Below are 26149 nucleotides of genomic sequence, written 5' to 3'. Positions count from 1 at the left end.
TATTGCGACTTTTTAGAAGAAATATTATATTAAAATTTATAAAAAGACCATTTTCTTATAATAGTATATATAAATTATACTATACTATATATACAGATTGTATTGAACTTTTTAATTTATTTATAATACAACAAATAACGATAGTAAGATTATTAATAAATAATTGTTACAAAGAGGGCACAAAATTCTTTTCTTCCATAATCTTAACAATATTAAATAATTAAATAATTGGGTTAAAGGTAAATACTCTTCATGTACCCAAAACTACCAATTCCAATTAAAAGAAATTTATAAAAATCGTTCTCCTGTTTATAATGACATCCATTTAAATTCAGGTGAAGGAGCAGTTACGTCAAATAAATTTTATGTACACAGTGATACATTATTATTAAAGGGGGCCCTGAACAGAGTGAATTGTCCGGATTAATCCATGAATTATTTCAGTTTATTCAATAAACTATTCAATAATTTCATTAGTTGTTACTAATTATTGAAATAAAACTAATTTACCAAATATATGTGGAATAATTTAATCAATACCTTCTAATTATTATTTAACATTTTAAATTATTTATATTACAACACATTGTATATGGAAGATACATTTCACAAAGTGAACTGATAATGTGAATTCGATTTAGAACATTCAGAATGTTCCAATATGTTACCGCAACAGGACCAATGTCTTTTTCCTGGATGTCCTTCGTGTCCGTGACCACAACCTTTATATCCTCCGGGCATGTTGCCTCCACAACCGCAGGATGCCTCTTTACTACCCCCACTTGAACAGAAGGTGCAACAGTGGAAAGTACCATGGTGGGGTTTTAAGCTTCGCACCACAAACGGAAATGGATTGTTCTAAGGGATAATTATGATTGTATTACAATTTTTTTCTATAATTTAGTTGAAAAATAGGGCTAAAATCTTACTTTGATGGCTTCTCCTTTGATAAATACACTTAGAACTAATTTCCCGGCAACATCTGGCACGAAAGAAATGCTGTAAGTGCCATCACGTCTATCGTCCACCATCACATTTAAGCATCTTGAAACTCCGGCGTCTCTGTACCGAATCTCTGCCATAACCATCTCTCCACCTCGATCTAAAGGAATGTCATTGTAATCTCTCGTCTCCAATATTGCTTCCGCTTGTTTGCCAACTCGGAGGTTCATCAGACCTAAAATTTAACGTTTATTGCTCTTCTTTGTATATACTTGAGATGTACTACCATCCGTATTTAATAGGCAATGTTGTGCTGACACGGATTGTGTTGATAGTACTCCATAGAGAGTCATAAAGTTGTTGCTGCAAGGTACCGCTTCCTCTGGAGGGAATATAAAACTTCCCGACAACCTAACTTCAAACGATTTGTCGTTGTTGCATCTGTTCACTTTTTCCATGACAGCTTTCACGAACCTTAACATCTCCACATCCGTGCCTTCCCTCTGAAGGTCATCCAAAAAGTAAGCCAGATCTCTAGCTTCGTTCATTCTCTTCTGCAGGTTCATCTTCTCCTGATTTATCGACTCTATTTGCTACTCCTTCATCTGCAACATATTTGTTGTAGTTTTGCTTAAACTAATTTCAGTAAGACTCCTTCAGATTAGTTTTAATTCAGTTGACGATAAGATTAGATTGTCTTTTGTCTCAAACACTTTTTTATACATTTTATCTGTAATATAAAAGTTGTTATGAATTATTAATTATATATACACATATTTTTAATAATCATTTTTCAAACACATTTCTATTATATCAATTAGCAAACATAGTAAGTTTCAATTATTAATTTTTAATTATTAATAATTGTATATTTAAATTTTTACAAAAAGGGCAGAAAATTCTTTTCTTTCATAATCTTAACAATAGAATTAAATAATTGGGTTCAAGAAGTATATACTGTTCACTTTGTGTACCTACCAGTTTTTTGTGAAACTACCAATTTCAGTCAAAGAAACTTATGAAAATCGTTCTCCTGATTGTAATAACATCCCTTTAAATTCAGGTGAAGGCCCAGTTACGTCGAATAAATTTTATGTACACATTGATACATTATTATTAAAAGGGGCCCTGAAATGAGTAAATTGTTCGGGTTAGTTCATCAATTATTTCAGTTTATTCAGTAATCTATTCAATATTCATTAAATAATTGTATGAATTAGTATATTTAGTCGAATTCTTATAAAAAACTCGATCATTTTTAGGTTTGTCTCTAACAATTATTCGATTCAATGTTCTTCGTTGTTATGGAGGAAATTATTAAAAGAAGTTTGATCTTTATATTTCCTCTATCAGTATCTGAAACACGACTTTTTGATGAAGATAGAAGTAAATGCTTCTAATGTAACAAATAACCAGCAACTTAGTTCTAATGTTGTAGGTACATCTTTTCTCTACAAATACTCATATATGAATTGGAAAATTGAAATTGTATTATTATTGTATCTTTTGGTTTTGATGCCTTTTTCTAATGATACTCTCATTTCAACATATTTATATGTACGTACTCACATTTTAAAATATAACTTCCTTATTTCAATATTTTTAGGCTCAATGTAACATTTTAACATTATTAATTTTAAAAGACATAACAATTAATAATACGAGGAAACTGAAATTCGACAAATATTATTATAAATCTCAAACAAGTATTAAACAGTTTAGGAAAATAGTAAAACTTGGTAGATTTTTTTTTCATTTTATGATAACAATATGTATAATATTGGCACTGTCTATTGCATCTATCATATTTAAAGAGATGACATTTCTAATAAGATACATTCCAGGATATTTAAAGTTTGTATTATATTTTATAATTTTTATGATGTATTTTTTATGCGCCTGGGAATCCGTTGCAATTTGTATATTTATTATTTTTTTACAAGCCTATATGCAAATCAACTTATTATTATTGATGAGGTTATTAAAACGATGAATGGAAAAGAAGATATCACAAATGTATGCAATGATTTGGTAATGGAAAAATTAAAACATTCCATACGCAGATATTCTACAATAAAAAAGTGCTAGGCTTATATTCAGTTGTCAATTTATAATTATTTTCTTTTTTATTTTTAGACACAGTGAAACATTTACAAATTGTTCCAAATATTCGATATTATTTATATTTTTATCAGGCACTTTTGTATACGTTACCCACATAAAACGAATTCTTACAGTGAGTCTTTCTATTAAATTATTTTGCCAAAGTTATCATATACAGTAGTGGCCACAATTATAGCAACTATATACATATAAATAATAATGTTATGTCCACTATGCGACTGGTAAAATTAAATCAATTATTTGTAGGCGGTCTACTATAATAAATTAATAAATGATTGAAGCTGCCACAAAAATTATAAATCAGCGATACTAAGACAGAGAAAAACGTCGATAACTGGATAATTCGAATGTCAAAAAATAATACAATCTTATAGTCAACTAAAATTAAAGTCAGCCTGGAGGAAATCAGTGTTAATATGTTGAAATAGTGTATTTAACATTTTAAAAAGTTGCTATAATAATCACTACTGTATTTCTTAATAAATGACAAAAAATATATAATATATTACTTCTATTTTAGGGTTTGAGTAATATACTGGAATGGATAAATATTTGGAGCGGAATATTCAGTGCACTAGGTGTCTGTACGATATATATTAGGTTTGGACAAATTATTATAGGCATGATCTTTTAATATTTTAATATCGTATATTAATTATTTTGTAAAATAATTTGATAAATTTTAGACTAATAATTTATATAATACAGTTTATTCAATTCCTTGGTATACTTATGACTCCAGGAATCAGAGAACCATTAGCATGTTTCTATTAATGTTAAAGTATACTCCAAAGATAAGTTTCTTTGATTTAATCAACGTTAATCATCAATTAGCAAATGAAGTAAGATAAATTTTCTTCAGATCCAAATACTCAGAATTTTTTATAAAAAGCTGCTTAAAATTTATTGATTATTATATTATGGTGAATATTTCAGTTTATTAAATTATTTATTTTTAGATATTAAGCAAAATTTGGTGAGCCATATCATTTTATATAAGCATACAATAAGTGTGACAATTATAAGCTATTTATGAAGAATAATAAAAATTTAACAAATAATTTTTGTTTGTTTTATACGAGATATGTTATTACTAAGATTTTTTAAGGTTTTATGAACATTTTTGATTTTAAAATTTTTTTATAGAGGTTAAGAGAATTTTTTTTATAGATTTTATTGAGATTTTATATAAATTTCATGCACATTTTTATAGATTTTTTAGAAATTTCGTAAAGATTTTAAAGAGATTTTATACAATTTATAGAAATTTAAAGACTATTGAAATTTTATAAATTTTTTAATGATTTTTATAAATTTCATAAACATTTTATAGAGATTTTAAGAGAATTTTATACATTTTATAGAAATTTTGTAGAGATTTATAAAGATTTTTTAAAGAGAGAGGTTTAAAGGGATTTTTTTTTAGATTTTTTAGAGATTTTATAAACATCATATACCTTCTAATTATTATATAAAATTTTTAATTATTTATATTACAACACACTATATACAGAAGATACATTTCACAACTGATAATGTGAATTCAATTTAGAACATTCAAAATATTCCAATATGTTACCGCAACAGGACCAATGTCTTTTTTCTGGATGTTCGTCATGTGAAGATACAGATTGTATTGAACTTTTTAATTTATTTATAATACAACAAATAAAAGTAGTAAGATTAGTAGTAAATATATTTTTAAATTGTTTACAAAAAGGGCACAAAATTCTTTTCTTTCATAATCTTAACAGTATTAAATAATTAAATAATTGGGTTAAAGGTAAATACTCTTCATGTACTCAAAATTACCAGTTCCAATCAAAATAAACTTATAAAAATCGTTCTCCTGTTTATAATAACATCCATTTAAATTCAGGTGAAGGCGCAGTTACGTCGAATAAATTTTATGTACTATCGCGTTCATAAGTGGTCTGCCACTTTCCGAAGCGCTTGACCTCGACCGTCACATTCTGTTACAGTCTATTATTTCGGTCCGCGTAAAAATTAAAAACTGAATCTGAATAAGTTTTGACATGGTAAAAGGGGTATCGATTTTACAAAACAACATGCTACACTATAAACAGGGTTGTAAGGATTGGATCACGGCAAATTATGAACTAATTTTGTAAACATTAGTTATTCAGAAAATATTTGTTGTGTTTTGTTGAAATTGTAATGATAACTACAATATTTTAAACGATTATTTAAATAACAAATATTAAATTAATCTTAATTAATATTATTTTGATTTTTTACTAAATAAATATTTTTAAAAATGATTTAAAATAGTATTTGAGCTAATGTGATATATTTTAAAAATATTTAAAAGATTACATACAAGAAATAAAAATTAACTATTTTCATAACAAAACCAAGTATTTACGATATATAAAATAGTGCATATTAAAACATTTCAAATGTTATGAAATAATACACACAGTTATTTTTTAAAAACTTTATTTTATGGACAATTTTGTTCTTAATTTTTTTATGTAGATTAAAATTAAAAGAATAAAATAACAATAGTTATTAATAATATAACATACATTAACAGAATTTGGATACATGAATTCAAAAATGACACTTTGGTTTGTTCAAAAAGATCCTCACTCTTGTTTTTCGTTTATTTGAACATTATTTGTTATTGTATCTTATCCATGATCCATGATTTGTAATCTGTTTCTATAAATGGTATTCTTTAAATGTCCAAACAAAATGTAGTCCAAAGGAGTTGAGGGGATCTCGGTGGCCAAATTTATCTACCAGTGGCTCATCAGAGTGTTCTTCAAGAAAACGTTTATTTAAATTGTTTGAGATTCTGTACGTAATATTATACAAATATATAGATATTTGAAAAAAAAAAAATAAATAAATGGAATTACTAAATTATATACTACTTAATTTTTATTATAATTATAATATTTATGTGTATATGTGCATTTTGTATTCGGAACGTTACTGCTGTATATATTAGACGCGAAGTAAACAAGTGTTTCTTCTTGTCTTTTTTATATCGCATTATTAAAATTGAATATGAGAAACTAACTACGAATCTACAACATTGTTGTTGATACATAATTTGAAATTAATATATGATATATAATTCACAAAATTCATGTCGCGTTTCGATTCGAAAACCAATACGTAGTTAAACTAAAACGAGCACTCGTTCCTAAATCTAAACTATCTCAGACCCCAGAAAGTCGGTTTGCAGAACGGCCATAATGTTTCCCAGTTCACAATTCATTTTATAATCACAAAATTGTATTTATTTTATTGTATGGAACATTCATTTGCAATATAAATTTTTAAAATTAAAATACTTGATAACAAATGTTATATTATAATGAAAAACCTAAAACATTAAATTATATATAGAGATTCTCTTCCTTCGCTACATATAAAATTCACTAAACTCGAGATCTTTTTAAAAATATCATGCAGTTTATCCCTGAACTATATGTAGAGGCTCTCTTCCTCCGCTACATATACAGTTCCTTAAAAAATAAATAATAAAAATAAAATTGTTGTACCAAACCGAAAAACAAAAAAAAAACGCACCCAAACTTTCAACAAAGATATACAACACTGGGGACATAAACATATTCTCCCAATTTTAGTTCTTACCGAAATATTTAGCTCTCTAGCTATTTCAGAAATATTCTTTCCTTGTTGATTTAAAAAGACGATTTTAAGGCGTTTTTCCTCGTTTAAATTCATGTTCGCTGTACAAAGGTTCGCATTCAATTGACAACACATTTAGGAATCGCATCTTACGATGTGGTGGGGAGTCGGCACTGCCGAGACGGTAGTGCACGGTAATACAGAATGTGACCGTTTACGGCCTGACGTCAGGAAAGTGGCAGACCACTTATGAACGCGATAGTACACACTAATACATTATTATTAAAAGCGGCCCTGAACTGAGTAAATTATTCGGATTAATACATGAATTATTTCAGTTTATTTAATAAACTATTAAATATTCATTTAATAATTGCATTAATCAGAATATTTAATCGAATTTTTATAATAAACTCGATCATTTTTAGCTGTGTCTCTAACAATTTTTCGGTACAACGTTCTTCGTCGTGATGAAGAGGATTATTAAAAGAATTTTGATCTTTGTATTTCCTCTATCAGCATCTGAAACACGACTCTTTGGTGAAGATAAAAGTAAATACTTTTGTAATAAATAACGCTTCCAGTAGTTTAGTTCTAATATTGTAGGTACATCTTTTTTCTACAAATACTCATATATGAATTGGAAAATTGAAATTTTATTATTATTGTATCTTTTGGGTTTCCTGCCTTTTTCTAATGATACACTCAATTCGATTAATTTATATGTGCGTACTCACATTTTAAAATATTACTTTCTTATTTCAATATTTTTAGGCTCAGTGTAACATTTTAACATTATTAATTTTAAAAGACAGAACAATTAATAATACGAGGAAATTAAAATTTGACAAATATTATTATAAATCTCAAACAAGTATTAAACAGTTTAGGAAAATAGTAAAACTTGGTAGATTTTTTTTTCATTTTATGATAACAATATGTATAATATTGGCACTGTCTATTGCATGTATCATACATAAAGAGATGATATTTCTAATAAGATACTTTCCAGGATATTTAAAGTTGGTATTATATTTTATAATTTTTATGATGTTTTTTTTATGTGCCTGGGAATTCGTTGCAAATTGTATGTTTATTATATTTTTTACAAGCCTATATGCAAATCAACTTATTATTATTGATGAGGTTATTAAAACGATGGATGGAATAGAAGATATCACAAATGTACCCAATGATTTAGTAAATAAAAAATTAAAACTTTCCATACGCAGATATTCTACAATAAAAAAGTGCTAGATTTATATTCACTTGTCAATTTATAATTATTTTTTTTTTATTTTTAGGCACAATGAAACATTTATAAATTCTACTAAATATGCGATATTGTTTATATTTTTATCAGGCACTTTTGTATACATTACCCACTTAAAACGAATTATTACAGTGAGTTTTTCCATTAAATTATTTTGACAAAGTTATCATGTACAGTAGTGGCCACAATTAAAGCGCCTTATACATACAAATAATAATGTTGTGTGTGTCCACTATACGACAGGTAAATTTAAATCAGTTATTTGCCAGTGGTCTACTATAATTAATTAATTAATGATTGAGGCTGCCACAAAAATTATAAAACAACGTTACCAAATTTTTTCAATATTATAAAAAAATTTAGAGAAACTGTTCAAATAGTGACTACGAAAACAATTGAATGAGTTCCAAAACATTGGAAGAAATTCGATAACTGGATAATTCGAATATCAAAAAATAATCCTAGTCAATTAAAAATTAAGTCAACCTGGAGGAAATGGTCGTTAATTTGTTGGAACAATGTATTTAACATTTTAAAAAGTTAATATAATGATCACTACTGTATTTCTAAACAAATGACAAAACATGTATAATATATTACCTCAATTTTAGGGTTTGGGTAATATACTGGAATGGTTAAATATTTGGAGCGGAATAGTCATTGCACTAGGTGTCTGTTCAATATATATTAGATTTGGACAAATTATAATAGATCTGGTATTTTAATATTTCATTATTGCATATTAATTATTTTGTAAAATAATTTGATAAATTTTAGACTAATAATTTATATAATACAGTTTATTCAATTCCTTGGTATACTTATGACTCCAGGAATCAGAGAACCATTAGCATGTTTCTATTAATGTTAAAGTATACTCCAAAGATAAGTTTCTTTGATTTAATCAACGTTAATCATCAATTAGCACATGAAGTAAGATAAATTTTCTTCAGATCCAAATACTCTGAATTTTTTATAAAAGGCTGGTTAAAATTTATTGATTATTATATTATGGCAAATATTTGTGTTTATTAAATTATTTATTTTTAGATAGTAAGCAGAATTTGGGGAGCCATATCATTTTATATAAGCATACAATAAGTGTGACAATTATAAGCTATTTATGAAGAATAATAAAAATTTAACAAATAATTTTTGTTTGTTTTATACAAGATATGTTATTACTAAGCTTTTTTAAGGTTTTATGAATTTTTTAGATTTTAAAATTTTTTTATATAGGTTAAGAGATTTTTTTATAGATTTTATTGAGATTTTATATAAATTTCATGCATATTTTTTTAGTTTTTCTAAAGATTTTTATAGATTTTATAGAGATTTCATAAAAATTTTATATAGATTTAATAAATTTTATAAAAATTTAAAGATTTTATAGTTTTATAGAGATTTCGTAAAGATTTTATATAGATTTCATAGAAATTTTATAGATTTTATAGAGTTTATAAAAATTTTAGAGAGATTTATAATGATTTTTATAGATTTTATAAACGGTTTATAGAGATTTTAAGAGAATTTTATACATTTTATAGAAATTTAAAGATTTTGAAGAGCTTTGTAAAGATTTTTTAAAGAGAGAGATTTAAATTTATATTACGACACATTATATATAGAAGATACATTTCACAACTGATAATGTGAATTCAATTTAGAACATTCAAAATATTCCAAAATGTTACCGCAACAGGACCAATGTCTTTTTTCTGGATATCCGTCAGGTGCTGATACAGATTGTATTGAACTTTTTAATTTATTTATAATATAACAAATAAGTATACAAATAGTAAGATTATTAGTACGTATATTTTTAAATTGTTACAAAAGGGCACACAATCTTTTTCTTTCATAATCTTAACAGTATTAAATAATTAAATAATTGGGTTAAAGATAAATACTCTTCATGTATCCAAAACTACCAGTTCCAATCAAAATAAACTTATAAAAATTGTTCTCCTGTTTATAATAACATCCATTTAAATTCAGGTGAAGGCGCTGTTACGAATAAATTTTATATACACACTGATACATTATTAATAAAAGCGGCCCTGAACTGAGTAAATTGTTCGAATTAATCCATGAATTATTTCAGTTTATTCAATAAACTATTCAATATTCATTCAATAATTGTATTAAATAGGATATTTAATCGAATTTTTGTAATAAACTCGATCATTGTTAGCTTTGTGTCTAACAATTTTTCGGTACAACGTTCTTTGTCGTGATGGAGATTATTAAAAGAATTTTGATCTTTATATTTCCTCTACAGGTATCTGAAACACGACTCTTTGGTGAAGATAGAAGTAAATACTTTTGTAATACAATAAAAAGCATTTCCAGCTGTTTAGTTCTAAAATTGTAGGTACATCTTTTCTATATAAATACTCATATATGAATTGGAAAATTGAAATTGTATTATCATTGTATCTTTTGGTTTTGATGCCTTTTTCTAAGGATACCCTCATTTCAACTAATTTATATGTAAGTACTCACATAACTCATAATATAACATCCTTATTTGAATATTTTTAGGCTCAATGTAGCATTTTAACATTATTAACTATAAAAGATATAACATTTAATAATACGAGGAAACTAAAATTCGACAAATATTAAACAGTTTAGAAAAATAGTAAAACTTGGTAGATTATTATTCCATATTATGATAATAATATGTATAATATTATCACTGTCTGTTGCATCTATCATATTTAAAGACATGACATTTCTAATAAGATACCTTCCTGGATATTTATTGTTGATATTATATTTTACAATTTTTATGATGTATTTTTTATGTGCTTGGGAAGCCGTCGCACCTTGTATTTTTTTTATATTTTTTACAAGCTTATATGCAAATCAACTTATTATTATTGATGAGATTATTAAAACAATTAAAGGAAAAGACGATATCACACATGTAATGGAAAAATTAAAGCATTCCATACGAAGATATTCTACAATAAAAAAGTGTAGATTTATATTCATTTGTCAATTTATTATTATTATGTATTATTTTTAGGCATAATGAAACATTTAAAAACTCCGTCAAATATTCCATATTATTTCTATTTTTATCAGGCACGCATGTATACGTTACACACATAAAAAAAATTCTTACAGTGAGTTTTTTCATCAATCTATTGATCTATGATATAGTTATCTTATACAGTAGTGGACACAATTACAGCAACTTAAAATAAATGATTTCACCTCTACTATGAATGGCATTTAGGCCTAAATTCACACATAAACAGAAAAATTTATTCACAAAATTAAAGATGCATTAGTCTTGGAGCAGTGTATTTATCATTTTAGAAAGTTGCCATTATGATCACTATTGTATTTCTGACCAAACGACAAAAAATGTATTACACACCACCCCATTTTAGGGTCTTACTAATGTATTGGAGTGGGTAAATATTTGGTGCGGAATATTTATAGCACTAGGTATCTGTTCAATATATATAACATTTGGACAAATTAATTTAGATCTGGTATTTTAATATTTTATTATATTTTAATTCTTTTGTAACTTAAATTGATTATTTTCAGACCGATAATTTATATAATACAGTTTATTCAAGTCCTTGGTATGTTTATAACTCTAAAAACCAGAGAACCATTAGTATGTTTTTATTAATGTTAAACTATCCGCCAAAGGTAACTTTTTTCAATATAATCAACGTTAATCATCAATTAGCAAAAGAAGTAAGTCAAATTTTATTGAGGTATTTATCCAGAATCTTTTCTAGAAAGGCGGTAAAAATTTATTGATTATTATATTATGGTTATTTTCATCATATTTGAATTTACTAAATTTATTTAAATTTATTTTTAGATTATAAGAAGAATTTGGGGTTTTATGTCATTTTATATAAACACATAATAAGTGAGACACAATTATAAGCTATTTATGAAGAATAATAAGAATTTAAGAAATAATTTTTGTTTGTTATATACTACACATGTTATTACTAATTATTGAAATAAAACTAATAGTAATAGATTATTTTTGACTTTAGACTTTTTTATGAATTTTTTAGATTTTAAAAATTTTTTTAGATGTTAAGAGAATTTTTTATAGATTTTATTGAGATTTTATATAAATTTCATGCACATTTTTTAGATTTTTTAAAAATTTTTATAGATTTTATAGAGATTTAATACATTTTATAAATATGTAAAGATTTCATAGTTTTTATAGAGATTTCATAAAGATTTTATATAGATTTCATAGAAAGTTTATGGAGATTTTATACATTTTATAAAGATTTTATACAGATTTTATACAATTTATAGAAAGTCTTTATTGAAATTTTATAGATTTTATAATAATTTTTCTAGATTTCATAAATATTTTATAGAGATTTTAAGAGGATTTTATACATTTTATAGAAATTTAAAGATTTTGTAGAGATTTATAAAGATTTTTTAAAGAGAGATTTAATGAGATAATATTTTATTAGATTTTTTAGAGATTTTATAAACATCTTAAAGATTTTATAGATTTTGTTTAGTATTGCGACTTTTTAGAAGAAATATTATATTAAAATTTTTAAAAAGACCATTTTCTTATAATAGTATATATAAATTATACTATACTATATATACAGATTGTATTGAACTTTTTAATTTATTTATAAAACAACAAATAACGATAGTAAGATTATTAATAAATAATTGTTACAAAGAGGGCACAAAATTCTTTTCTTTCATAATCTTAACAGTATTAAATAATTAAATAACTGGGTTAAAGGTAAATACTCTTCATGTACCCAAAACTACCAATTCCAATTAAAAGAAACTTATAAAAATCGTTCTCCTGTTTATAATGACATCCATTTAAATTCAGGTGAAGGAGCAGTTACGTCAAATAAATTTTATGTACACAGTGATACATTATTATTAAAGGGGGCCCTGAACAGAGTGAATTGTCCGGATTAATCCATGAATTATTTCAGTTTATTCAATAAACTATTCAATAATTTCATTAGTTGTTACTAATTATTGAAATAAAACTAATTTACCAAATATATGTGGAATAATTTAATCAATACCTTCTAATTATTATTTAACATTTTAAATTATTTATATTACAACACATTGTATATGGAAGATACATTTCACAAAGTGAACTGATAATGTGAATTCGATTTAGAACATTCAGAATGTTCCAATATGTTACCGCAACAGGACCAATGTCTTTTTCCTGGATGTCCTTCGTGTCCGTGACCACAACCTTTATATCCTCCGGGCATGTTGCCTCCACAACCGCAGGATGCCTCTTTACTACCCCCACTTGAACAGAAGGTGCAACAGTGGAAAGTACCATGGTGGGGTTTTAAGCTTCGCACCACAAACGGAAATGGATTGTTCTAAGGGACAATTATGAGTGTATTAATTTTTTTTCTATAATTTAGTTGAAAAATAGGGCAAAAATCTTACTTTAATGGCTTCTCCTTTGATGAATACACTTAGAACTAATTTCCCGGCAACATCTGGCACGAAAGAAATGCTGTAAGTGCCATCACGTCTATCGTCCACCATCACATTTAAACATCTTGAAACTCCGGCGTCTCTGTACCGAATCTCTGCCATAACCATCTCTCCACCTCGATCTAAAGGAATGTCATTGTAATCTCTCGTCTCCAATATTGCTTCCGCTTGTTTGCCAACTCGGAGGTTCATCAGACCTGAAATTTAACGTTTATTGCTGTTCTTTGTATATACTTGAGATGTACTACCATCCGTATTTAATAGGCAATGTTGTGCTGACACGGATTGTGTTGATAATACTCCATAGAGAGTCATGAAGTTGTTGCTGCAAGGTACCGCCTCCTCCGGAAGGAATATAAGACTTCCCGACAATCTAACTTCAAACGATTTGTCGCTGGTGCATCTGTTCATTTTTTCCATGACCGGTTTCACGAACCTTAACATTTCCACATCCGTGCCTTCCCTCAGAAGGTCATCCAAAAAGTAAGCCAGATCTCTGGCTTCGTTTATCCTCTTCTGCAGGTTCACCTTCTCCTGATTTATCGACTCGATCTTCTCCTCCTTCACCTGCAACACACACGTTGTAACCAAGTAGAGAGCAACACAACGGACCCACCTGTTGAATTTGCTCCAGAAGATTCGTCTTGTGGTCCTCGACCGACTTGATGTAGTTCTCGATGAACTTCTCCACCTCCATCTGCACCTTGCCGCATTGCGCCTCGATCTTCTTCGAGTTGAGGTGCAACTTATTGGCCGCCACCGCAGACTGTTCCATCACCGCCTTGGCTTTGTCCACCGCATGTCTCAAATTGGTGATCTGCGATTTTGCCACCCTCGAAACGGGCTCACATGTGTGACCCCTGTGTGACGTAATGCACTCACGACAAATCACCTAAAAACACATTGTTAGTTGTAGTTTTTAGGAACGGAAATGGATTCGAGTCGGAGGAGGATGTTTATCTTTTAACATTAAAAAGTTTCACCGGGCTTATTGAACTGGTTGGTTGGTTGGTTGGTTGGTTGGTTGTCACAGTATTTATAGATAAAAGAGACCACGTTTTAACCAAAGGACTGCATTCAATAAATACGAACATGTGTTTAACGTTCGGCCTTTGGATTACAATCGAACCGGTTAATTTAAAATGTAACCTGAATATTCCTCATCCATCATAAATTATAAAATCGTTGTGGAGGCAAAATATCCCGTGCGGGGTACTATTATTAACCCGCCGGTTGCACGAATCGTGAAAATAGAAATGATTTAATGGAATCGGGCCCATGAAAACGTGTTTACAAATATTTCAGATGAAGACCTGCAAATGATAAACTGCATGTGCGGCAGATTAAGCCTCTTAAACGTAATTAAATAAAGCAGAGCCAGATTTGCACAATTTAATTTACGTGTTTTCGATCTGTGCACGCCAAACTCTATTTATAAGTTGACGGAGGCTTAAGTGGTTTGTTTGGAAATAACTCTGATTTTGAATTGTTAATCGATTAATCACTGTTGACTATAAAACTTTTATTTACTAAATAATGAATAAATAACTAAAATGTAAAAGAACAATATTAAATTAAAACTTAATTTAATAATTAATATGTAATCTATTAATTATTGTCATGTTAAAAACTTTGTGTCAAGATCCCTAAATGAAAAACTTTGGAGACTTTGAATTTATGTAAAAAACTCAAAATATCTTATCTTTTGTCAATGTTATATCAAAAATTGAGAATTAAAAACTTTGAATCTAAAGTTCTAAATTATAAGCTTCCCAAAAAGATTGAGCTTTCTACAAATAATATTGATTTATGTTATATTGCTCAATAATAGTTATTACCCAAATTGGATTAACTGTAATAATTTCAATAAATAAAATGGTGAAATAAAATATTATATTAAAAATCTTGAATTAAGTACTTTGTGTCAATATTCCTAAATGAAAAATCTTTGTAGAGAATTTGAATTTAGGTAAAAACACAAAATATTTTATCTTTTGAGAATGTTACATCAAAAATTGTGAACTAAGGACTTTGAATTTAAAGTTCTAAATTATAAGCTTCCCAAGAAGATTGAGCTTTCTAAAAATAATATTGATTGATGTCGTAATGCCCAATAATAGTTATTATGAAAATTGGAATTACTTGTAATAATTTCAATAAATAAAATGATAAAATTAAATATTACATTAAAAATCTTGAATTAAGAACTTTGTGTCAATATTCCTAAATGAAAAATCTTTGTAGAGAATTTGAATTTAGGTTAAAAACACAAAATATTTTATCTTTTGATAATGTTATATCAAAGATTGTGAACCAAGGACTTTGAATTTAAAGTTCTAAATTATAAACTTCCCAAAAAGATTGAGCTTTCTAAAAATAATATTGATTGTTGTCGTATTGCCCAATAATAGTTATTATGAAAATTGGAATTACTTGTAATAATTTCAATAAATAAAATGATGAAATAAAATATTATATTAAAAATCTTGAATTAAGAACTTTGTGTCAATATTCCTAAATGAAAAATCTTTGTAGAGACTTTGAATTTAGGTTAAAAACACAAAATATTTTATCTTTTGATAATGTTATATCAAAAATTGTGAACCAAGGACTTTGAATTTAAAGTTCTAAATGATAAGCTTCCCAAAAAGATTGAGCTTTCTAAAAATAATATTGATTGTTGTCGTATTGCTCAATAATAGTTATTATGAAAATTGGAATTACTTGTAATAATTTCAATAAATAAAATGATGAAATAAAATATTATATTAAAAATCTTGAATTAAGTACTTTGTGTCAATATTCCTAAATGAAAAATCTTTGTAGATAATTTGAATTTAGGTTAAAAACACAAAATATTTTATCTTTTGGGAATGTTATATTAAAAATTGTGAATAAAGACTTTGAATTTAAAGTTCTAAATTATAAGCTTCCCAAAAAGATTGAGCTTTCTAAAAATAATATTGATTGTTGTCGTATTGCTCAATAATAGTTATTATGAAAATTGGAATTACTTGTAATAATTTCAATAAATAAAATGATGAAATAAAATATTATATTAAAAATCTTGAATTAAGTACTTTGTGTCAATATTCCTAAATGAAAAATCTTTGTAGAGAATTTGAATTTAGGTTAAAAACACAAAATATTTTATCTTTTGGGAATGTTATATTAAAAATTGTGAATAAAGACTTTGAATTTAAAGTTCTAAATTATAAGCTTCCCAAAAAGATTGAGCTTTCTAAAAATAATATTGATTGTTGTCGTATTGCTCAATAATAGTTATTATGAAAATTGGAATTACTTGTAATAATTTCAATAAATAAAATGATGAAATAAAATATTATATTAAAAATCTTGAATTAAGTACTTTGTGTCAATATTCCTAAATGAAAAATCTTTGTAGAGAATTTGAATTTAGGTTAAAAACACAAAATATTTTATCTTTTGATAATGTTATATCAAAGATTGTGAACCAAGGACTTTGAATTTAAAGTTCTAAATTATAAACTTCCCAAAAAGATTGAGCTTTCTAAAAATAATATTGATTGTTGTCGTATTGCCCAATAATAGTTATTATGAAAATTGGAATTACTTGTAATAATTTCAATAAATAAAATGATGAAATAAAATATTATATTAAAAATCTTGAATTAAGTACTTTGTGTCAATATTCCTAAATGAAAAATCTTTGTAGAGAATTTGAATTTAGGTTAAAAACACAAAATATTTTATCTTTTGATAATGTTATATCAAAGATTGTGAACCAAGGTCTTTGAATTTAAAGTTCTAAATTATAAACTTCCCAACAAGATTGAGCTTTCTAAAAATAATATTGATTGATGTCGTATTGCCCAATAATAGTTATTATGAAAATTGGAATTACTTGTAATAATTTCAATAAATAAAATGATAAAATAAAATATTATATTAAAAATCTTGAATTAAGAACGTTGTGTCAATATTCCTAAATGAAAAATCTTTGTAGAGAATTTGAATTTAAGTTAAAAACACAAAATATTTTATCTTTTGATAATGTTATATCAAAAATTGTGAACTAAGGACTTTGAATTTAAAGTTCTAAATTATAAACTTCCCAAAAAGATTGAGCTTTCTAAAAATAATATTAATTGATGTCGTATTGCCCAATAATAGTTATTATGAAAATTGGAATTACTTGTAATAATTTCAATAAATAAAATGGTGAAATAAAATATTATATTAAAAATCTAAAATAAAGAACTTTGTGCCAATATTCCTAAATGAAAAATCTTTGTAGAGACTTTGAATTTAGGTTAAAAACACAAAATATTTTATCTTTTGAGAATGCTATATCAATAATTGTGAACAAAAAACATTAAATCTAAAGTTGTAAATTATAAGCTTCCCAAGAAGATTGAGCTTTCTAAAAATAATATTGATTGATGTCGTATTGCCCAATAATAGTTATTATGAAAATTGGAATTACTTGTAATAATTTCAATAAATAAAATGGTGAAATAAAATATTATATTAAAAATCTTGAATTAAGAACTTTCTGCCAATATTCCTAAATGAAAAATCTTTGCAGAGAATTTGAATTTAGGTAAAAACACAAAATATTTTATCTTTTGAGAATGCTATATCAATAATTGTGAACAAAAAACATTAAATCTAAAGTTCTAAATTATAAGCTTCCCAAGAAGATTGAGCTTTCTAAAAATAATATTGATTGATGTCGTATTGCCCAATAATAGTTATTATGAAAATTGGAATTACTTGTAATAATTTCAATAAATAAAATGGTGAAATAAAATATTATATTAAAAATCTTTAATTAAGAACTTTGTTCCAATATTCCTAAATGAAAAATCTTTGTAGAGACTTTGAATTTAGCTCAAAAACTCAAAATATTTTATCTTTTGAGAATGTTATATCAAAAATTGAGAATTAAGAATTTTAAATATAATTTCTAAATGATAAGCTTGACAAAAAGATTGAGCTTCCTAAAATGAATATTGCCTTATTGTTCAATAATTGTTAATATAAAAATTGGAATAACCTCTAATTATTTCAAGAAATAAAATAGTGAAATAAAATATTATGTTGAAAATCTTGAATTAAAAATTTTGTACCAACATTCTTAAATGAAAAATCTTTATAGAGACTTTGAATTTAGGTTAAAAATTAATTATAAATGAAAAAAATTTTAAAATAATATTGTTTTATGTCGTATTGCTCAACAATAATTATTAAAATTCTATCTGTAATAAAGTAATTGAATCAAAGAGTTTGAACTTAATAAAATAATATTTTAAGTCGTATTAATTTATTATTTTTAAATAAAATTGAAATTATCTGTAATGACTTCAAGAAGTAAAATTTAAAAAAAAAGGCTCTTAAATTTGTTCAAAAGACAATATTTTGGCCACATCGCATTTATTCTGAAAACCCACTTAATTCCTCTCGTTTCCAAACCTCTTTACATCTTTACAACTGTTTACACGCAAACCAAACAACACCGAGGCGACACACTACACAGATTTATATCCAACAGAGATTTATCACCAAATACCTGTGAACAAGTGGAACAAAAAATGGACAATTCTAATTCTGGATGCCTGATGCACATAATTTGTCGACGTATTCGGGTGATGCCTCTACGTCTGGCGTCCTCCAACGACAGCACTTCGTGGTTCTCACTTAGTTTTTGTCTTAAGTGCAGTTCTTCGCATGCATGGCAGAAACTTAAGGCGCAGTCGGTGCAACGAGACGTCGCCTAAAAATAAAATACCAGCGGTAATTTTATAAATTCATAATCGCTGTAAACGTCTTAAACTGAGCTTGAGCAGCGATAATCACCATAAACCATTCGAACGTCATATTAGATTTCATGTGTGGTATATCACTCCTCAAATTATAATTTTATAGGACATAAAGCGGTTTATTTATAAACGGGTGTAGGTTATTACAAGGGGAGATGCTGGGAAGAGTTAAAGATGGAATGAAAGTATCAGATTGCCCCGGACAGATAAAAAGAGGATGTTGATGATTAACAAGGATCTTGTAACGGTTCATGTAAATATTTATCATCCAAAAATAAAACAACAATTTGTTAGTTTTCAATGAATACAAACACATTGAAGTACTTTCGTACTACAATGTGTTCCAACTCTTTTTTTGTCTTAGACTCTATCTTTTTTACACAACAATGGATCACGTTTCTAAATTAGTGCTGTCTTAACACTTAAACATCCTAATTTAAACCGCCCCAGACACAAACTACCCTCGCACCCATTCATCAGCTGTCACCCGTTTATTTCAACACTCACCGTCACATCCGTCGTACACACGTCGCACAGATGGGTGCCCTGCCCGCTCAGACTCGCCACCACCATCTTGTGTTGCAGCGTGTAGTTTGGGGGAAAGGCCCCGACGCCCCCGTCGGGTATGTCCCATCCGGTCCCGCAGGATGGACAGCACAACGACTTGTACTCGTGCTTGTCGCTGACGTAGCCCGAACCACCTGAGCTGCTGGCCTTTCGGGAATCCGGACTGCTGCTCGTCTTCGGACCTGTCAAACAACACGGAGAAGTCTAATTCATTTGTATTTATAGTGGTGCGTGCAAATGTGTCAGCGCTTGGATAATTGGTGCCGGAAGATGAGATGGATGGGACCAAGCGATGGTTTATTTGTATTGTTTCCTCGTGTCTTCGGATTGCTAATCCTTCATTTGGTGTTGAAAGCGTTTCCTTTATTTTCATCAACATTAGGATTTATTGATCGTATCTACCCTTTATTTTTGCCTTTTCTGTCTCTATTTAGAAGTTATTACATTAGGTTGGGGAATAGATTATTCCATTATTTTTACGTGAACTTCAGAGCTTTATTTAAAATGTTTCGGTTTGTCTGATTTGGATCAAATATGCATAGTTTTGTTGCCATTTTAAAGATAGCTTCATAATGCCTCTGTCATAAAAGTTTTCGTCACTATAGGCGAAAACCTTGATGTCTATTACCACTAAGAAAGTCTTGCAATGGAAGAAAAAGATGGTAATCGCTTGGTGCCAGGTCTGGACTAGGTGGTGGATGCATCAAAACTTCTCAATCAACCTCCCGGAGTTTCTGGCGAGTCGTTACAGAAGTGTGTGACTTGGAGTTGTCCTGATGGAACCCAACACACCTTCAGTTGGCCAATTTTCGCCGTTTCTGGTCAATGGCCAGCTTCAAACGTCCTAGTTGTTGACAGTGGAGATCCGAATTTAATGTTTGTCCATATGGAAGCAACTGATAATAAATGATTCCTTTTCAGTCCCACCAAATATACAACAGAACCTTCCTGCCTCTGTCATAGAAGTTTTCATCACTATAGGCGAAAACCTTGATGCCAATTACCACTAAGAAAGTCTTGTAATGCAAGAGAAAGATGGTAACCGCGTGGTACCAGGTCTGGACTAGGTGGTGGATGCATCAAAACGTCTCAATCAACCTCCCGGAGTTTCTGGCGAGTCGCTACAGAAGTGTGTGACTTGGAGTTGTCCTGATGGAACCCAACACACCTTCAGTTGGCCAATTTTCGCCGTTTCTGGTCAATGGCCAGCTTCAAACGTCCTAGTTGTTGAAAGTGGAGATCCGAATTTAATGTTTGTCCATATGGAAGCAACTGATAATAAATGATTCCTTTTCAGTCCCACCAAATATACTACAGAACCTTCCTGCCTCTGTCATAGAAGTTTTCATCACTATAGGCGAAAACCTTGATGCCAATTACCACTAAGAAAGTCTTGTAATGCAAGAGAAAGATGGTAATCGCTTGGTGCCAGGTCTGGACTAGGTGGTGGATGCATCAAAACTTCTCAATCAACCTCCCGGAGTTTCTGGCGAGTCGCTACAGAAGTGTGTGACTTGGAGTTGTCCTGATGGAACCCAACACATCTTCTGTTGGCCAATTTTTGCTGTTTCTGGTCAATGGCCAGCTTCAAACGTACTAATTGTTGACAGTGGAGATCCGAATTTCATGTTTGGCCATATGGAAGCAACTGATAATAAATGATTCCTTTTCAGTCTCACCAAATATACAACAGAACCTTCCTGCCTCTGTCATAGAAGTTTTCATCACTATAGGCGAAAACCTTGATGCCAATTACCACTAAGAAAGTCTTGTAATGCAAGAGAAAGATGGTAATCGCTTGGTGCCAGGTCTGGACTAGGTGGTGGATGCATCAAAACTTCTCAATCAACCTCCCGGAGTTTCTGGCGAGTCGCTACAGAAGTGTGTGACTTGGAGTTGTCCTGATGGAACCCAACACATCTTCTGTTGGCCAATTTTTGCTGTTTCTGGTCAATGGCCAGCTTCAAACGTACTAATTGTTGACAGTGGAGATCCGAATTTCATGTTTGGCCATATGGAAGCAACTGATAATAAATGATTCCTTTTCAGTCTCACCAAATATACAACAGAACCTTCCTGCCTCTGTCATAGAAGTTTTCATCACTATAGGCGAAAACCTTGATGCCAATTACCACTAAGAAAGTCTTGTAATGCAAGAGAAAGATGGTAATCGCTTGGTGCCAGGTCTGGACTAGGTGGTGGATGCATCAAAACTTCTCAATCAACCTCCCGGAGTTTCTGGCTAGTCGCTACAGAAGTGTGTGACTTGGAGTTGTCCTGATGGAACCCAACACATCTTCTGTTGGCCAATTTTTGCTGTTTCTGGTCAATGGCCAGCTTCAAACGTACTAATTGTTGACAGTGGAGATCCGAATTTCATGTTTGGCCATATGGAAGCAACTGATAATAAATGATTCCTTTTCAGTCTCACCAAATATACAACAGAACCTTCCTGCCTCTGTCACAGAAGTTTTCATCACTATAGGCGAAAACCTTGATGCCAATTACCACTAAGAAAATCTTGTAATGCAAGAGAAAGATGGTAATCGCTTGGTGCCAGGTCTGGACTAGGTGGTGGATGCATCAAAACTTCTCAATCAACCTCCCGGAGTTTCTGGCGAGTCGCTACAGAAGTGTGTGACTTGGAGTTGTCCTGATGGAACCCAACACATCTTCTGTTGGCCAATTTTTGCTGTTTCTGGTCAATGGCCAGCTTCAAACGTACTAATTGTTGACAGTGGAGATCCGAATTTCATGTTTGGCCATATGGAAGCAACTGATAATAAATGATTCCTTTTCAGTCTCACCAAATATACAACAGAACCTTCCTGCCTCTGTCATAGAAGTTTTCATCACTATAGGCGAAAACCTTGATGCCAATTACCACTAAGAAAGTCTTGTAATGCAAGAGAAAGATGGTAATCGCTTGGTGCCAGGTCTGGACTAGGTGGTGGACGCATCAAAACTTCTCAATCAACCTCCCGGAGTTTCTGGCGAGTCGCTACAGAAGTGTGTGACTTGGAGTTGTCCTGATGGAACCCAACACATCTTCTGTTGGCCAATTTTTGCTGTTTCTGGTCAATGGCCAGCTTCAAACGTACTAATTGTTGACAGTGGAGATCCGAATTTCATGTTTGGCCATATGGAAGCAACTGATAATAAATGATTCCTTTTCAGTCCCACCAAATATACTACAGAACCTTCCTGCCTCTGTCATAGAAGTTTTCATCACTATAGGCGAAAACCTTGATGCCAATTACCACTAAGAAAGTCTTGTAATGCAAGAGAAAGATGGTAATCGCTTGGTGCCAGGTCTGGACTAGGTGGTGGATGCATCAAAACTTCTCAATCAACCTCCCGGAGTTTCTGGCAAGTCGCTACAGAAGTGTGTGACTTGGAGTTGTCCTGATGGAACCCAACACATCTTCTGTTGGCCAATTTTTGCTGTTTCTGGTCAATGGCCAGCTTCAAACGTACTAATTGTTGACAGTGGAGATCCGAATTTCATGTTTGGCCATATGGAAGCAACTGATAATAAATGATTCCTTTTCAGTCTCACCAAATATACAACAGAACCTTCCTGCCTCTGTCATAGAAGTTTTCATCACTATAGGTGAAAACCTTGATGCCAATTACCACTAAGAAAGTCTTGTAATGCAAGAGAAAGATGGTAATCGCTTGGTGCCAGGTCTGGACTAGGTGGTGGATGCATCAAAACTTCTCAATCAACCTCCCGGAGTTTCTGGCGAGTCGCTACAGAAGTGTGTGACTTGGAGTTGTCCTGGTGGAACCCAACACATCTTCTGTTGGCCAATTTTTGCTGTTTCTGGTCAATGGCCAGCTTCAAACGTACTAGTTGTTGACAGTAGAGATCCGAATTTCATGTTTGGCCATATGGAAGCAACTGATAATAAATGATTCCTTTTCAGTCCCAACAAATATACAGTAGAACCTTCTTGGTCGTTAGTCCTAGTTTGAACACCGTTTCAGCTAATTCACTTTGTTTTTTTTCGATCAGTCCCGCTGTATGTCGCCCATTTCTCATCCCCAGTCTCCATCTCTTTAAGAAATTGGTGGATTTCATTCCATTTGTGCAAGGCTTCACAGATTCATCATGTTTTTGATGTGATCCAGCTTCTTTTTGATTTCAGCTTTGTGCAAATGATTCAAAACTGGTCCGTGGTGGATCTTTAACTCCTGAGTGATGCTAAGATTACTAACATAGCTGTCAACTTCGATTATTTCTGTGATTTTATCTACATCTTCTAGACCAAACAAAAAATAGCAAAAGAATTGTTTTACTGTCAAATGTCACCTTGACAACGAGAATAAATCTGAAACTATTTGATCACTACAGTCATCTACCAAAAAATAATGGATTTTTCCCCCAACCTAATATGTAACCCTGATCAAAAGTACCGAAAGTAGTAAACTATAAAAAACAAGTGACTAAGACAGAAAGAAGCTTTACGACTCTAAACAAATATGCGTATCCTGCCAAAACACTTGATACCCTTATAACAGTGGCCACATAAATTCTAAATATGCACTAATTACGTTTTGTCCCCTTGCTTTAAACCAACATCGTTCCGACTATTTAAGGGTTTCTTTAATGTCTCGCCATTAATGTTTCCAGTAACAAGATTTTATTAGTTTGGCTTCGGGATTTAACGAACCTTGACTTCTTCAAACGTACAAGTTACATAACGTTAATCACCTTCACCGTGAACAAGGCCTCACCAATTACCCGTAACATTGATTGCTTGTTGTGACTTGACTACTTACTGTCAGCCTCCTGCCAGCTGCCCGGGCTGCCGCTCTCCAGCTCCTGCAAGCACCTCAAACAAAACGAGTGAAGACACGGCAGAACCCTCGGATCGACGTATTGCCTCAGGCACATGGAGCATTTGAACTGTCCGTCATTTAAAGCCACGTTGTAGACGCTTTTGGCCCTCGGCGTCGATATTGTGACCGTCTTCTTGGTGTGGGGCGTCGATTTCGATCTGTCGTGGACGATTTTCGGCGGTGGTTCGATGCTGCGACGTTTCGCCGACGACACCTCGTGGCTTTGCCGCCGACGGGCGAAGCTGCCAAATATGTACGACATCCTGTCGAACTCCAACATCACAAATCTGTAACAAATTGAAGCATTTTGTCTGGATCCAAGGGTACTTCATCGTTTTGTATATAATTGAATCGTAAAACTAAAATAGAAATACCACTTCAAATAGCTCTAACCCGTTTGGCAATTTATCCATCAAATGAAATTAAGCTTTCGCTAATAAAGGTTAATGTACGAGGTTTGGTACAATGGTAATGCACGTCTTCATTTAGGACCTACGTCAGGACACATTAGACAACGCTCATTAGTACATCCGTTTTATTATTAGACGAAGAATAAATCTAGAAACACTTGTTTACACGTTGGGTAATAATTTAGGCCAAGTTCACTAATTAAATGCGATTCAACTTTGCTGATGTAAAAACCTGAAGTGGGACTTTAGGAAAAATGTCTTCTTTACATCTTATTGACATAATTTATGGGCTATTTTTGGGGAGAGGCTCTATTTTTGGACAACTAACACCATAAAATTATGTGTTTACTTTCTGAAAAGATTTAATATACTGGAATTGATGAATGACACATAAAAAGCTTCAAGATCAGACTAGATAGATCCAAAGGTATTTGATGTAGGAATAATGGGTTTGCTCATGTCAATCCATATTTTCAAACACAGTTATGCGATACCATAAACATTTCTGAAGCGTCTTGAGACAGATGTTAACTAATTTTATCAGAATGTATCTCCACCAACAAACAATAACGTCAGAAAATATTATGTGAGGTTTTATAACATCAATATTATAACATCTAAGTGTTGAAGGATAAAATCAAAGAAGTTACCAATTTTATTAAAAGACTAGGGACAGTATTATTGGTTCAATGAATAAATAGAAGAAGAAATCTTTGGAATATTTTAATATAAGACACAAATATAAATTGATACATCTTCCAAATTTTAAATTACTGTTTTTAAACTAAGATGGGCTAAAAAGTTTCAGTGTTTTCTTAATTTAATACATCTAGTTATGTTAAAAACAAATATAAAATGAAGGAATGTTAATTGGGCAATAATATATATGGACTCCCTTACCAAAAATAAATCCACCCACTGTTTCAAAAGAAGTGCACAAACTTTTGTCAGTTCCAAACTATCCGAATAGTTTACGGGCCGATCCTCTCCTAAATAACAAAACTCTCGAGGCACTTCACCAGTTGTCGTCGTCCGCCGTCTCCCGG

General features: G+C 30.0%; 1 protein-coding gene and 1 long non-coding RNA gene across 4 annotated transcripts; one reads left to right on the top strand and one right to left on the bottom strand.

Annotated features, from left to right (window-relative positions):
- Positions 1-514: 514 nt before the first annotated feature.
- Positions 515-26149, bottom strand: LOC109602940 (tripartite motif-containing protein 45). Of its 3 annotated transcripts, none has more exons than XM_049966483.1 (8): positions 26004-26149; positions 24634-24980; positions 19789-20030; positions 19032-19235; positions 14094-14369; positions 13726-14044; positions 13427-13674; positions 515-858 (listed from the first exon to the last, which is right to left on the bottom strand). In XM_049966483.1, the coding sequence occupies exons 2-8, from the start codon at positions 24971-24973 to the stop codon at positions 607-609; spliced, it is 1881 nt and encodes a 626-aa protein (XP_049822440.1). In that variant the 5' UTR covers positions 24974-24980; positions 26004-26149; the 3' UTR covers positions 515-606. The 3 variants fall into 3 exon arrangements, with proteins under 3 accessions (XP_049822440.1, XP_049822439.1, XP_019874943.2); XM_049966482.1 differs by lacking the exon at positions 13427-13674 and adding an exon at positions 930-1177; XM_020019384.2 differs by lacking the exon at positions 515-858 and adding an exon at positions 13013-13356.
- Positions 2949-3686, top strand: LOC126265359 (uncharacterized). Its single transcript, XR_007547861.1, has 3 exons — positions 2949-3023; positions 3079-3178; positions 3587-3686. It is a non-coding gene; the product is annotated as an uncharacterized LOC126265359 (long non-coding RNA).

This window comes from Aethina tumida, chromosome 4 (genome assembly GCF_024364675.1).
Source record: "Aethina tumida isolate Nest 87 chromosome 4, icAetTumi1.1, whole genome shotgun sequence".
Lineage (NCBI taxonomy): Eukaryota > Metazoa > Arthropoda > Insecta > Coleoptera > Nitidulidae > Aethina > Aethina tumida.
This window is presented reverse-complemented; position numbering and strand designations above follow the sequence as displayed.

Bases quoted from the DNA above. Each gene is read 5' to 3' on its own strand.
- LOC109602940 (XM_049966483.1), bottom strand. From the start codon at position 24,973: ATGTTGGAGTTCGACAGGATGTCGTACATATTTGGCAGCTTCGCCCGT. The intron at 14,045-14,093 runs GTGGGTCCGTTG...TGTGTGTTGCAG, and splicing joins TTCTGGAGCAAATTCAACAG to GTGAAGGAGGAGAAGATCGA. The intron at 13,675-13,725 runs GTAGTACATCTC...GTTAAATTTCAG, and splicing joins TTGCCTATTAAATACGGATG to GTCTGATGAACCTCCGAGTT.